At 35.3% G+C, this 16194-nt stretch overlaps 1 protein-coding gene across 1 annotated transcript in view; it reads left to right on the plus strand.

The window, feature by feature from the left end:
- LOC111641871 (tyrosine-protein phosphatase 10D-like) overlaps positions 1 to 16194 on the plus strand; it is an 87530-nt gene that overhangs the window by 16566 nt on the left and 54770 nt on the right. The window contains exons 2-4 of the mRNA XM_023388124.1: positions 5665 to 5908; positions 6779 to 7054; positions 9558 to 9842. Of these exons, the coding sequence (XP_023243892.1) occupies positions 5665 to 5908; positions 6779 to 7054; positions 9558 to 9842 (805 nt within the window). The remainder of the gene's footprint in view (positions 1 to 5664; positions 5909 to 6778; positions 7055 to 9557; positions 9843 to 16194) is intronic.

Here is a 16194-nt window from a genome sequence, read left to right on the forward strand (position 1 = left end):
ACAATTGAGAAGTATATAGGGGCAACGACAAGAATGCTCGCTTGCCGTATCGCAGAACATCAAGATGATATAAACAAAGGAAGACAGACCACAGAGCTCGCCAGAAAAGTTCTACAGCAGGGCTATAACCCGTTATGGTCAAAAACAGCGTTGCTCAGGAGCTGTAACAACAGAAGAATTACATTTATTTGGGAAGCGCTCCTTACAATGACCACAGACGCATGCAACGTCCCCACACTCGACTTGCCCGAAATATGGGTTACTTTATACCAGCGTTTAAATAGCAAAAAGCGCCAAGAGTCGCACAATTAGTACGATCGCTCCTCAACGCATGCGCTGCTAGTCGTGTGGATTTAAAATATTTCGAACTCCAGCAAAAGCTTGTTGCACGTGACCAACGGAATTACCGAACGCTATAATTTAGAAATTGACAAGAAAAATTTTCCGTTTTCTACTTGGAACATTCTGCACATTCTAATTCAAATTTTGTTCTTTTTTTCGCCTGAAGACGACGATATAATACTCGTCGAAAGTACTTGCGATACAAGAAAAATCGTATTAACGCTGAATTCAGTGCTTTTTATCAAGAAGGCTATACAATTTTGGCGTGAGTTTTATTTATTTATCTATTTATATACATAGATATATATATAAAATCTATATTAAAAACCAGTGTGCCCACACTTGCCACGAAACCATATTAAAACCTTGTATAAATAAAACCATAAAATAAATTACCTTGTAATGACCATAAATAAACTGTAAACCTTGTAAATAACCCCATTTAAACCATATAAACCATATATGACTATATAAATAAAACCATATATACCAATATAAATAAAACCATATATACCAATATGAATATATATATATACCCCCATTAAAATACCATACGATAAGGTATAGTAGATCCCCACATTAGTGTATTAAAACCATGGAACCTAACAATGTACTATATACAATACATCCCTTATTACATAAAACCATAAAATCTATATAAATAAAAACATGGGTTACATACCAATCCTAACAAACATGCACTTTATAAACATACCTTTTAAAATATTACATGCACCATTATACTTTTGCTTAGTGGCCACTAAGTTTGTGCAGCCCTCACCAAATTCTATATTTTAAGAGGAGCCTATATTTAATGTACTGTACCTTTTAGCTCTTCAATTTCATTATAAAATAGTATACAGTCAAACATAAAATGCTGGAGGGTGTTGACAGCACTGCACTCACAATGGTCATCCTCAACCAAGTGGAATGACTTTGACTTACTTTGGAAGTCACCATGTCCACTTAAAAACTTTGTGGACATGGTGAATTGGGCTTTATCCATTTAGCCTTTAACCTTTGATTAATACTAGGAAAGAAACCATATGTGATTCTCCCTTTATTTAGACTGTTCCACTGGTCTTGCCACAAACCATTTACCATATTGATCACCTCTTCCTTTCAACCTTGGCACTTGTTGCAGTGCCATCATACACCACTCTGCCATAATTAAAAACCATTCCCTTTCTTATTAACCACCCACCTTTCACTTAGGGACTCCAGCTCACTCCTCTGGAGTCCTAAGTGAAAGTGAATTATAACGCTAGATCATCCGCATAAGCAACATACTTAAAACTTTCGTTTAAAATCCTTAGGATATCATCAAATGCTAAGTTCCAGAGGACAGGTCCAAGTACTGACCCCTGTGGGCAATCCCTATTCACTTTCTTTACCACCCTCAGGTTAGCTTCCTCTTACTATCTTTCTATATGACAAATAGTTCCTTAGTAACCTATATAAATCACTGGGACAATGCCTGTATATTAATTCTCTAAAATCAAGGGCCACCATAGATGATCAAATGCCCCTTTTATATAAAAAAAATATACTAAAAACGTATTTGCTACAAGACTTTACAACCTCTCGGAGTCTCATCAATGCATCCTCCATTGAATAACCTTTTGTAAAACCATATTGATACTTATTATTATACTTGTTTATTAGATTCTAATCTGTTCTTAATAATGCATTTGAAAATCTTGCCCAGCAACAGTACTAAAGAAATGGGCCGATATGACCTTGGATTAGTCTTATCTTTATCACATCTTTATAAATTATTACCACTTTTCCCTGTTTCCAACAATTTGGGAAGACACCATATACCAAACATGCCTGATTTAGGCACCTCATATGAGGCTTTAAAATATCATAACCTTCATTAATTATCTCATACGTAATTTTATCAGCCCCGGGGGGCTTTTGCCCCCGCAAAGCCTTAGTGGCTATGTCAACATCATTATCTGGTTATATCATTGACATGCTTAATATCAATATATTCATGCACCATAACTCTTGTTTGGCTTTGAGCCATATTATCCTCCTGCTTGACACCATTAGGAAACAGGGAGCACAATAAGAACTCAACTACCTCGGTCCAATTGAGTAATTCCCTATCACCACTTTTCATATTCATCAATACCTGATTAGTCTTGAGCTTTTTTGTTAAAATTTTGTAAGGGGTACCCCAGGGAACACCTTTAGTTTTGGCATTAACATACCTTAGCCAACTTTCTGTATGAATAACCTTTATCCTGCTTTTATATAATTTCCTTTTATTGAGGTACACACTTTTTAAGTATGCCCTTTGTTCATTATCAAAACACCTTTGAAATGTCATTCATTGCCTTTTAAGGCTATCCAATTTGGCACACCACCACCTATGAGCCTTGTGCTTCCTTTCTTTCTTAGGGATAGACTGCACAATAGCATTCTGGATACTACATTGTATATGGGTGCAGTATCTCATAACATCATACTTGTCCTCTAGTACCTCAAAATTTTTCAAAGATAAATTTAGTCCCAGTTTATGCTGAAATTTGTGCCAATTAGCACTATCAAAGCCAAAAGTAAATGTACTCTCTGGAGGATCAAGAGCTTTACCTACGTCGTACTCATAATTAATCAGTTCACGATCACTAGTGGTTGCATTGGTTATATGCCAATTATCAATTACCACACCACGTGTAGCAAGGGTCAAATCAATATACAAGAAACCCCTACTGGATATAAAAGTAGGACCTGCCTCTGGACCTTTACACATACCAAGTTCCATTTAAAAATAGTTTCTGAAACCAGATTGCCTCTTTCATCAGTAGTCTCACTGCCCCAGAGAGTAGCCTTAGCATTACTATCCATACCTATAATAATATTTTCTCCTTACAGCTTCCCCAGGATACACTCAAGCTCGCTTAACCCAATATTAATTAGAGATGCCATAAATATTTGGCGACTATTTGGTATTCGGCCTATTTGGCTACTTTTTTTAATATTTGGTATTTGGCCAAATGTTGCATACTATTCGGCCAAATACCAAATACCAAATCATGAAAAAAAAAGCACATATTACTCAAAAATGTATTTATTTTAATCACAAATTATTACATTTAATACTTAAAATCTATCAGTGGTAAGTTGTGATGAATGAAAACAATTTTTTCAGCATTTGTTGATAGCAAACGATTGCGCTTTTCCTCATAAACTATACCTGCTTCTGAAAGTAGCCTCTCACTATATACGCTACTGCTGGGAGATGATAGATAAATCTTAGCGAATTCTGTCAAACTTGGATACTGTTTTGCATTTGCTGACCACCACTTGTAAAGGTCTACTGGCCGATGTAGGCGAACAGTTTTCATATAAAGTGATACAAACAGTGATATTTTTTAGTAATAGGGACTATTAGTAACACAATTTGATGTAACAATGAACAAATAATGCATGTCATGACATGATCTACTTGCAAATAAAACAAATGCACCTGCGGTGTCGCTACCACACCCACCGCAATGAGACAGGTTGTAACCTGTCACCCACAAAATGTACACATATTTTGCCGAACATTCGATCACCAAATATTCAGCGCTTCGGCCGAGAGCATAGCCGAATATTCGGTATTCGATATTCAGCAAAATCACTATTCGTGGCATCACTAATATTAATATTGACACTAGGTGGAAAATAAATACTGACCACATACATGACACATACAAACCATCTTCCATGACTTGTGCTACAGCACATGTTCAGGATGAAAAACTTTGAATATCTAAAATTGCCCACTTTCTATTATAAATAATAACAGCTGCCCAGGGCTATGTCTGGGCACACTGATAGTGGACGACCTTCACCTTAGTATTGAACCCAAGGACCTGGACCATGTTAATGGCAATCACAAAATATGTGTACATTTTGCGGGTGACAGGTTACAACCTGTCTCATTGCGGTGGGTGTGGTAGCGACACCGCGGGTGCATTTGTTTTATGTGGAAGGAAATCACCAGTGTTAAAGCCTGGGGATGAAAAATAATTTCCAGGCTTTAACGTTGTTGGTTTCCTTCCACAGATGTAAATGTGCCTATTTGCCACCGAGTCTGGCATCTTTTGCCTAGAGCAATGGTTCCCAATTAGTGGTATGCGTACCCCTGGGGTACGCGAAATTGCATGAAGGGGTACACGTGGCAATCTAAAATCTGTAGATTTAAAATTTAAATGCATGAGATGAAGCAATAAAAAAAATAATGCATGAATCATCAAAAATTTGGCAATTTACAACATGATGTCAAATGCACAAATTCGTTTATTTATAACTAAAAATATTCTCGAAATTTCATCAAAAAAATGCATTTGTGACAATACGTAAATGAAATTCTTACACAAGAAACAAAAATTGTACAATTAACACAATTTGTTTTCGTGAAATTAATTTTGAAAATTTTTGTCGCTGTTGCGAATAACTCCCCCCACCACCTTCCCATCTCTGACCAAGAGGAATTAATAGACATTTCATGCAACAGCAGACTCAAGAGTTGTTTTGCAGAGCAATCACTGAGTAATTTTTGGGCTGACCTAAAAGACATTTATCATGTCAGCAAAGTGGCAATAAAATATTTACTACCATTTTGCACAACATACCTCTGCGAGGACGGATTTTCAGCCATGACAAACATGAAAACTAAACATCATCATTGACTTCAACTCAAAGATGACTTGAGTCTGAAGCTGACCATAAAGCAACCAGATTTTTCAAAGTTGTGGAAAGAAAATCGTGCACATTTGTCACATTAAAATTAAATAACCTTATGTTATTTTCATTATTATTAGAATAGTATTTTAAAGGTAATAAATGTAAAAAAAAACTTATTTTATTTATCACTAGCTGTCTATCACTATCTACAGCTTCGCCTGCATTATATCAAATTTTCTCATGGAATTAAGACATTTTCTTGCAGTAAAATGTAGCCTATGTCCATCTCCAACATGTAAGCTATCTCTGTGCCAAATTTTATTAAAAATTCAGCGATTTAGACGTGAAAAGGTGACAGACAGGCAGAATTTCCATTGAATTTATAATATTAGTATGGATTAATATGAATTTCTGTTATAAGGGGTAAGCAAGTTTGAGCTTTTTCTTGTAGTGGTAAGCAGGAAAAACTAATTGGGAACCACTGGCCTAGAGAATAAAATTTCAGAAAGAGAGGTGCCTACCTTTCCATGCAATTTTGGTCCTAAATTTTTGTTTGGACCAAAGTGAAAGATGAGATAGGTGTGGATGTGCCACTCCTCCATTGGTTAGCCTAATCCCTTCTTTTCTTTTCTCTGACAGAGATCATGGGCTGGGAGCATCACCCTGCAGCTGCCTCCTGAAGTGCTGAACATTGACGACGCTCCCCTGCACTTGGACTATTCGCCAGCTGGCGGTACGCCCGCCCCCAACCTGACTTTCTTCACAGCCGACAAGAGGGATGGGGTTGTGGTCCGAGATGTCCTTCCCGGCACTGAATACACCTTTCATCTCTTCTACACTAATGTCTCTTCCTACCGGGTCTGGACCACTAACGTCTTCACTGGTGAGTGCACTTCCCATCTTTCCTTCTTTGAATCACTTCCCTAATTAAACCCCACAGTCCCCGTTTCAGGTCTTCTCTATGGCTTATGAAAGAAGGCTCTCCATGCAGATCCTTCTTTTGTTAAAGCCATGGAGAAGTAACAGTTAAGACTTACTTACATTGCTCTCTTTTAGCTTATTAATATTATAAAAAATAGTGAGGTTACAGCCGAAGTTTTCAATGTGAAAACATGAACGTTGGACGTTCAGTGGTGCCATCCTGTAAGCCTAGAAGTTTGACAATGACGTTTGGAAAGTCGAGCATGATTCTACTGACATTCCAAATGCCGTTGTCAAACTTCTAGACTTACAGGTTATCACCGCTGAATATCCGACGTTCATGTTTTTGCATTGAAAACTTCAGCCGCAACCTCACTAGTATTTCTTATAAAATTTCTCCTAAGGGCATTGTAAAATATAAAAAAATTTCTCTTTCTTAGTTTGAATATAATTTCTGAATTTTAAATTTATATAACATATATTTTATTACACTGATGCATTCTATAAATTAAGTATTAATTTGTAAAATGTAGTGTATAAGAGCTGATGCCAGTCTACTAAGAATGCTGAAAACACTTGTTTTTGTAGTTACTAAAACTGAAACTGGAAATACTATAAGAAAAGAATAAACATTTCACTAAGTTTCAATATTGCTGGAATTTAGTGAATGATTTATTCTTTTTGTATAGTAATCCCATGTTGTTTATTGATTTGCTCTAACTTCTGTGTGAAAAGTCTACTAGTTTTTAAGTGTGGGACAAGGAAAATGCCAAAAAATCTATTGATATTGGCTGTGATTGATGATATAAATTTAAAAAATTTTTCATTTCAGAACCAGACCCACCCATCAATTTATCAGTGGATGCCAGAGAAAGAAAGGTAGCAGAGCTGTTTTGGGATCCTCCTCGAAAAGGGAACTACACGGGATTTAAAGTTAAGGTGATTCCTTTGTCAGACGATGATGAATCTGCCTCTCGGGACTTTGACTCCATCAAATCTCCGTTTGCTCTTCGAGATTTGATACCCGGAGCTAGCTATGAAGCCAGACTCTACTCGGTCTTCCATGGAAAGGAATCGCCAGTCTTTGTCTCCTCCAATTTCACCACTAGTAAGTATCTTTTTCTCTCATTGCTTCCTTCCAATTACTTCTTTACTCTTTTTTTTGCCAAAAAGTTATCTGATTGATTCCACCTGTTATCCTGTGAGCAAAAGGCTTTATTCTATGCATGCAAAATTGATAGTTGGTTTAAGAAAAATGAAATTTGATCTATTTTTGTCTTAGGCCCTGTACACACTAGGCATTTTTCAACGCGCGTTTTAAAGAACCAAGAGTTCTATGTAGCCGTACACACTCAAACGCCAAGCGCGCGTTTGACGCACGTTTATAGATTTTTGTTAAACCGCGTGTTTTGCGGGCACTTTACGGGCACTTTGAGATATATGTGCTGCCTTATAGCGATGATGGAGGAGCACACACAATCAATTACTTTCTCGTCCATTTCCAAACTGAGCCAGTGCTAAACGCCGAACTAACGCTCGTCGAACGCCGAGCTAACGCGCGTTAGCTCAGCGTTAAATGCGCGTTTAACGCGCGTTGAAAAATGCCTAGTGTGTACAGGGCCTTAGACAAACCATTCTTTTCTTTTGCCTGATTGCAAATTGGTTGATGTGATTACTTTAATTTGTAGACATAAAATGGTTTTTATGGTCAACTATATAGCCCAATAGTTCAATTAATGTTGACTTGCTTAAAATTAAACTTTTAAAAAATGTTTTACAAAGCAGCCAGATTTATAAAACTGAAATCAATGAAATTACTAAAAATTTAAAATAAATTTAAATTTGATTATCTTTTGTGTGAAACAACACTACAACATTTTCTGTAGTTATGTCACAAAAGAAAAAAGAGTTGGAAGTAATTTAAAAAATTGATGCAGAAAAATTAAATAAATAATAATAATTTATTAATTATTAAAAATAAGTGTGAAAATTGAAACTAAATTAATACTAAATAAATTAAACCTAAAAATAGTAATTAAATTTAAAAATAATAAAATAATAATGAATACTGGTCTTTACTCTGAAACTGAAACCAAAATTAAAAATAAAATCAAACTAATTAAAATAAAATCAATTGAAAATTGAAATGCTTGTAAAAACTGTTTAAAAGTTGCTTTTCAATTTTCAAAATGTAAATCAAATTAATTTTTAAATTTACATTATTTGTATGTGGTGGTGACTGAATATTTTGCTTTTATCATGTTTCCCCGAAAATAAGACATCCTCTGAAAATAAGACCTAGCGCAACTTTGAGAGAAAAAATTAATATAAGACACTGTCTTATTTTCAGGGAAACAGGGTAATATATACAGGAAATCTTTGTTAGTTCTAAATTCAAAGGACAAAATAATTGTGACTTCGAATTTTTGAGTTTTGAATTATCTGAGATTCGCATATATCTATACAATATGCCAAGTACCATGTAACTGACATAATTAATTAAGCAAATGGAATATGGTTACTTATACAGAATGCTATTTTTGTTAATTAATAATAATAATAAGCTGTAGGTAAACAGCACATGTCCAGTGAGAACCTCACAGGTTGCCAGATAAAAAATTGAGGAAAGAAGTAAAGAAACGTAGTCACAAAATAAATTATTTTTACATAACACCTATAGACAGTGGTAGAAGTCATCTTTTTTTAAAAAGTAAAGCAGAATTCCTTGAAATGTAGCTAAAATTATTTTTAAAGTGGTCCAAAAAGTAGTAAGTTGCCCAAAAGTGATAGCCTGGAGTCATATAAATATCTTAATCTGCTACTGGTAGCCCAATTTTGCAATTCTGAAATCCAGCTGAATTTTATGAAATAAGAGAGAAAAGGAGTAGTCCATATGTAAGGTGACACCTAAAAATGTATTACTGTAAAAGCAGAGTTATATTGACTAGATAAGAGTTTTTGGTCTATTATTCTCTTATAGTATGGAGGCACTTTGAACTAAATGAACAAATTAACATAAGCATATCACAGTTTTGGATAGAAGTTTCACTTTGAATTTTAAAGTTGCTATATTTTGAACTAATCAAATTCCTTAATGTGTAAATCTTTATATCCCAGCTGAGACAAAAGTACAGTTACAAACTAATGGGATTTTGAACTATTTGAGTTTGAATAAACAAGGATTTCCTATATTACTCATTACTACAACAAAATCTTTTTTATCTACAGAAATGAAATCAACTAAAATCTTATCTAGAAGATGAATTTTTGATTTTTTTATACTGAGTTTATAATGATGACAAAACCATTTTACTGATAAGATTAGAAAGAAATTTCCTATAAAAATAATCATTTTAAAGAAAACATTTCTGAATTCACCTTTGCCTATTGACCTGAGTTATTTAATGTATTTATTTGAAATTTGATGTCATGCTTCCATCTGGTCCCAAAGACCATAACATATAATTAGTTATTCAAAATTACTCTCAAATTAATTATTTTGAATGAGAATGGCTGTAGACAGACTCTTTTTTAAAACTTTGTTTCAGAATCTGGCAATTTTAATGATTAACTGATTAAATTTTGGTCTAAAACTTTGTTTTTCATTGCAGAACCAAGTCCACCGGGTCGTTTCATTGTTTGGTATCGTGATAACACTACCCTTTTGGTGCTCTGGCAACCTCCATATCCAGCTGGCGTCTTTGATCGCTATCAGGTGAAAATTTCTCCTCCAGATGCCAACCAAAGTGTATTGTATGTTGAAAAGAAAGGAACACCTCCTGGGCCAGCCCAGGCTGCTTTTTATGGTCTGGTTCCTGGTCGTGCTTACAATATATCAGTGTACACTGTCAGCCTTCATACCTTCAGTGATCCTACTGAAGCTCAATACAGAACTAGTAAGTACTATTTTCACTTTTTTTAAAATAAGTAAAAACGTTTCATTAATTATAATTTTTCTTTTTTAATCTTTAATGTGTAATTACTGTCAAAGCCTATTAAGACAAAGTTAAAGGGACTTAAAAATTGGCACTGTATTTACAAGATTTGTATAAAACAAATGTAACAAAATACAGACTCTGGAGAAAATGTTGGAAAATAAATTTACACCTTGAAATCAACTCCAGCAAAAGTTTAATGAAACAAAAACACTAGCAACCTAATTTGATTCATAATTTATTTATTTTTGTTGATAAAGCAAATTGCAAAATATCAACTGTCATACTATTAAATGGCAAAAGCTAAACCATCTCCAAATTAATTCACTATATTTTAGTTTATTTGGTAATTGTTTAAAAATAAAGATTAGAAATATTTTTTGCACTGAACCTACACTTTACTGAGATATGATGACTTAAAGAAAGAAATCACTTGATCATTGTAAAAATATGCACAGTGATGCACATTTTTGACAGTGGCTTGAAGAAACCATAAGTTGTTGTTTTGACATTGGTTAGAGTTGATAGAACAACAATTAAAGATACTGAATACTGTTTAACAGGCTGATCCAGACTTCAAATTGAATCCAGGAGTTGGATATGCACAAAACTTTACAAATTTAAAAATGACTGATCTGCTTGAATTTCAATGGGAACAGTTTGTTTTTAATTTTAAAATTACAAATTAATTACTATAGTTAATATTATAATTCAGTTGTGTCATTATTTCTGTTAGTTCTTATTTTTAATTAATTTAATATTTCATAAAACTATGGATTTTTAAATCCATAGTTTTATGAAAATCTTGTTAACATCTAGTTTTCAATGTGACAATGCTGAACTGGTTGTTCAGCATTGTCACAGCATACAAAGAGCTAACTACAAGAAAATGTGGAATTTTTCAAATTGGTGTGATGTGTACCTGCATTTCCAATAATGACAATAACATTGACATCATAAGAATTGTGGCCGTAAGTCAAAAGGTGCACTCCTGATCCTCATGTTTGTGCGTTGGCTTGTGTGACTGCTACCAGTTTGGGAAGTTGGAAATAGAGTGCTTTGTATTAAAAGATGTGTGATGTAATTCAATATAATTGTTATTGAAATTATGGGACCACAACACATTTTGTATTACATATTAACCATAATTTCGTCTTAATCAAATTTTTTTGATTCACTAACACATAGTGTGTTTCTGTTTCAACACTTGGTGATATTCCATCTTTATTCAGTTGATCAACTGAATAAAGATGGAATATCACCAAGTGTTGAAATAGAAACACACTNATTATGTACGAAAAAATATATTAACCTATCCCGTGTTGAAATTTTTCTCCGTCGCGTGTCGCTTCACGTTGAATTTTCAGCGATGTTAAGCCTAACGAAAATTTTTACAATAATAACTGTGACTATTGTATCGTTAAAAATTATTTCTTTACTTTGTACAAACAAAATAAATATATTGAAAAATATAAAAACAAAAAAATTGTACTTTACAAGTTAATCTAGTATCAAAAACATTCGATTCAGTACGACACAGTCCAACTGGAATGCTTTCGGTTAACCAATGCTTTGGTTGATCGGCATTCGGATAATCGGTGCTCTACTGTAATTGCATTGTCAAAAATAAAGGCACTGACACATTTGAAATGAATTAGAANAAAAATTTTCAATTCCATGAAATGAGGAGGAGATGGTATTTGCCATTTAAATGTGGAGCATTATATTAGAGTGATTAAACAAAACAAAGCTAAATGAAATCCATGATTTTTTGAAAAGGTAGAAAATATTTTTGCACTGAATTTTGGCTTTTTTTTTTTTACTCTTTTAGCATCAAAAATAGCCATACCTGGCATCACTGTATGAATGCCCTGATATGCAAACTAAGATGTGTTTGCATGGGACAGCATCCACTTGAAAGGGTGGATGTCCTTGAAATTTAATTACTATTTTCTGAGTACATGGAATGGTTCACTTAAACCAGATACTTGAATTGCTCCACAATTAGAGGTAGAACCTGTCTTTATTTACTAGGAAAAGAAAATCTATTCTACTCAAAATGGAACATTTATTACAATATTTATTGTTCACATAAAAAAATATAAAAAGCAACCATTATTGGAAATAGGGTTATTTGTCCTATAACTGATGGCAATTGCATCCATGTAGTGATAGTATTTCCAATTAAAAAAAGTACATAACCCTTGGCCTTTCTGTCATATACTGTGCCTTTCTGTTCCCACATAAATGGTATTTTTGCAAATGTTTGTGTAACTTGCATATTCTGTTGAGAGGTTGAAACAACAATGTTTTATGTCACCATATGCAGGAGTAATTATCACTTCCATAGAGAAGTTCTTTTTCTTTGAAACAAGAAGCTTGGAATATCAACAAAAACTGAAAGAGGTTCAGTCCTTCCTTCATACCTGATGGCATGGTATATGACAGAAAGGACAAGAGTTATGTACTTTCTTTAATTGGAAATACTATTACCACATCATCACATACAATTTTCATCAGATATGAAGGAAGGATTGAACCTACTTCAGTCTTTGTTGATATTTCAGCTTCTTGTTTCAAAGAATAAGGAGGACCCTTTTCCCTTGAGGGAAAACTTGGTTTTCAGATCGTCAAACTTTATGCCCAAGTCAAATTGTCTTTACTGATGGCCTCATGGACATTGAAAATAATAACTCATGGACATTGTTTCTTGGGCAATTGACACATGACTGCCTTATTCAGTGCCTTCCTTTCTGTCAACTCCTCTTGGAGTACGTGGATGTCCTTTTGGAATGCAACCTCAAAAAGGACACCATTCCTCATAACCAGGTGGATGTTTTCCACCCCTACTTTTAGCTTAGTAAGGTTGAAATTTCTCTTTATGCAGTTGTGGATAAAGAGAAATTGCACCACTGCTTTCCTTCCCATCCTTTAGGTACATGAGGAGAATGTGTTCTGTCAAGGGTAGGGTAGGCTCCCACTTTGGCATCTCAGCTGGCTGCTGAGGTTGGTTTACTTGCACCCTTTGTGTATGTCCCGTTCTTTGCTATAATGAGACTTTTTGTTGCCACTTAACTAGGTCTCAAATGATCTGTTGGAGGGACATGGGCCACCTTCTCAATAAGGGCTCTGACTGTTTTTAGAGCACAGAGTTTGCCAGTCATGTACTCTGAACTGCTTACGGGTGCACATAAACAAAACAAGAACAAACATTTTCGAACTCCACCTGAGTTCTTCATCAAGTTTTGTAACAATTACCTGATAGATCTTTGCAAAAGCTATTGGAATAAAAATTTGAATGCTTGTTCAAATTTTTATTCCAAAATCTTTCATGAAGATCCATTGGGTAATCGTAATAAAGTTTGATGAAGAACTTGGGTGGAGTTTGAAAATGTTTGTTTTTGTTTTGTTTATGTGCACACTGTAATCGGTTTGGAGTATGTTATTAACTATATCCTGGTATGGTGAGTTTGCAATCATGCTTCAATAGTATAGAGGTCATCTTGTGAGAAAGGTGCTGGATGGCCGAACCTACTGTCTTCTTACAGTGGTTGTCAGTCCTGCCAAGTAGATCCGCCAGTGCCTCTGAGATGCCCTCTATATTCTTGCTTATATCTGAACATTGGTACTGTACTGCAGCAATCTTTTCTTGCCTTTTTGACAAAGGAAGGTTCCTCTCTCTATTGGCTGAAGCAATCATTTGTCCTGGGTTCATACAGGATGTTTGACTTCATCACTTGGGGACCAACTCCTCTGGTCACTCTCAAAGCTTTCTCCTTGTCCTCAGCCATGGTTGGACATTCTTCAGTTGGACATTCTTCATGGTTGGACACTGGATTTCACCACTTCCCCAGGAAGAGTAGCATCTATATATGCTGCTCCCTCTTCCATGCACAATGCCCACTTACTACATGCAGCTGCCTTTTGGCTAACCAGGGACCATATTCTGGTCACTGTCTCAGGTCTCTCGTCTCTCACAAGCCTGTCGCTAATTGGCTAAGCCAAATGATTAGCCAATTTCAGAGGTGATCTTGTCAATCTCTTCTGGGCTGGAGTTGGAGGCTAGATCAATTATCTCCTTGACCCTTTCAAGAAGAACGGGTGACTCCATTCTTGCCTTTGCAGCCTTCTTCTTTCTGCTAGCATTCCTTTTTGTGGGACTGCTGCTTTTTGGTTGTGGTGCTAGATACACCACTTCCTCCTCCTTGTTTTACACTGAATGGTTCTTTGACATTTTCCCCTACTTTGCACTTCTGAGAGCTTAGAGTCGCATGCACAAACTTTCTTTGATCAGCCATCATAAATAAAATAAAGGAAGGAAGGGGGTCAAGATCATGCCCACCCTTCCATAGGTGCCCCACATCCTTTTGGGAGTTGGAGTATGTGTTTAAGAGCCTCTCCACGTCTGGTTTGGCCCACTACCAGGACACTCCAGCCTGATTGGTTGCTTGGCTAGGGCCACCCCCTCATCCCTAATAGGATGCTTTCTTTCTGTTTCTGGTTTCTGGTTTCTTGGGCAGTTATGTCCATTCAGCTCATAATGGAACTTTAAGCACCTCCCTCCCCTTCAGACATAAGGAAGTTGGCCCTATGCCACAGAGAGACTCTGCCAACCACATGTTACATTAGATAACAGTCAGTAGGATCCTGTAAGCCACTACAGGTCCTATCCCCTGGCCACCAGCAAGGCTTCAGCAACAGGAGTACAACTCCTCACCCTGCTGGCTTTGGCATGCAGGATGTGGCTCCTAGGCTATTACTGGGAATGCAAAGCCCTGTTCTCTTCCTAAGAAACTGCTTCCTCTTTACCGTGTGGAAGGATTTTTATGTGGCTTGTGCTGCCATGGGCTATGGGCAAGATCGACTGCATTCATCCACTCACAATGTGTTCAACCATTGACCTTGCGCCACTGAGGAGAATGGATGAGTTTGCAAAAGTGTATCTCAAGTTCCAGAAGGTAAGGTTGTTTCCGACCATGGATGCCAGTTTTTGTACCAATGCGGTGTTTGAATCCAGGAGATCTAGCGTTCCAACATCCCCAGGCCTCAAAGGACACTATGGGAACTTTACCTGCAAATATGGCAAGTGGTGGTTCATCTTGCTGCCAACTAGAGCAGAGCTTGATCAACAGCAGGGGGGCTCTGGCCAGGCCACAAAGTGACAGGGATCTCTAACACATCTGAATTTCACCTGTCAAGCGAAGCCTCACAAGGGGCACCTGCTTGTGCTTTCACTCCTTATCGGCAGGTCTACCAACTTGCATCGGACAAGCCCAAACAATTACACTCCACTTCACTTTGCCTTCATAGCTAGAAAAACAAATTCAGCACTAAACTACACTAATATTACAGATGTATCTGTTGTGAAAAACCCATATGTTCCAATCATTCATGCACAACCTTGTACAGCAGCAAAAACTATTTTATTAAACTGAAAAATTAATGTTTCAGTCATATTTAATGATTTTCATTAGAATCAACCTTTATAAGAATGATGATCATTAAATATGATTGAAAACATCAATTTTCATACTTCAGTTGTTGTAAGAAACATTGGCAATTACATTTTTTTACTGCACACTTTATAAATAAAAGAAAATAAACATAACTTTCTAGTCATCATAATTTAAATAAAGCCCTCAAATTTTGTTCAATGAAAAAATTTGTTTTCAGATAAACTGTTTATTTTAATTTAGAATAAGTATTATAAGTAGTATAAATATATAAGTACAGTGGTACCTCAGGATACGAAATTAATTCATTCTGAAACTGAGATCATATCATGAAAATGTCATAAGGTGAATCATTTTTTCCCATATGATTACATGTAAAACCAAATAATTTGTTCCAACACGAAAAACACACTCAAATTAAAGCTAAGTAGTACATTTTAAAAAAATAACTATAGTAAGGAAAACACTGAAAAATGTGTTTTGTAGTTGTAAATGTATAAATAACGATAATAGAATTATTGATTTAAAAAAATGTAGTTTTATTTGCACTTTACCTTTAAGGATAGACGACGGTAGAGGTGTAAACTGGTGAAGAGAGGGAGAAGGGAAATGATACTAAAACTTAACTTACATAACATAATGTAACAATAACTTAAAAATAACTTAGAAAAGATTAAAAATATATATATAAAACAACACTAATTTTTTTATTTTTATTCACTGCTTTTTGCTTTCTTTCCTTCACTTCCACCAGCACTTTTACTGGATAGATGTCACTTGGTAAAATATCTATCCAAAGAGGTTTGGCTTTGCCTACTTTTTAAAATATTTCTAAAATGACTTAGGCAAATGTCATTACT

This window comes from Centruroides sculpturatus, unplaced genomic scaffold (assembly GCF_000671375.1).
Source record: "Centruroides sculpturatus isolate CEXI.00-Female unplaced genomic scaffold, Cexi_2.0 scaffold1606, whole genome shotgun sequence".
Taxonomy (NCBI): domain Eukaryota; kingdom Metazoa; phylum Arthropoda; class Arachnida; order Scorpiones; family Buthidae; genus Centruroides; species Centruroides sculpturatus.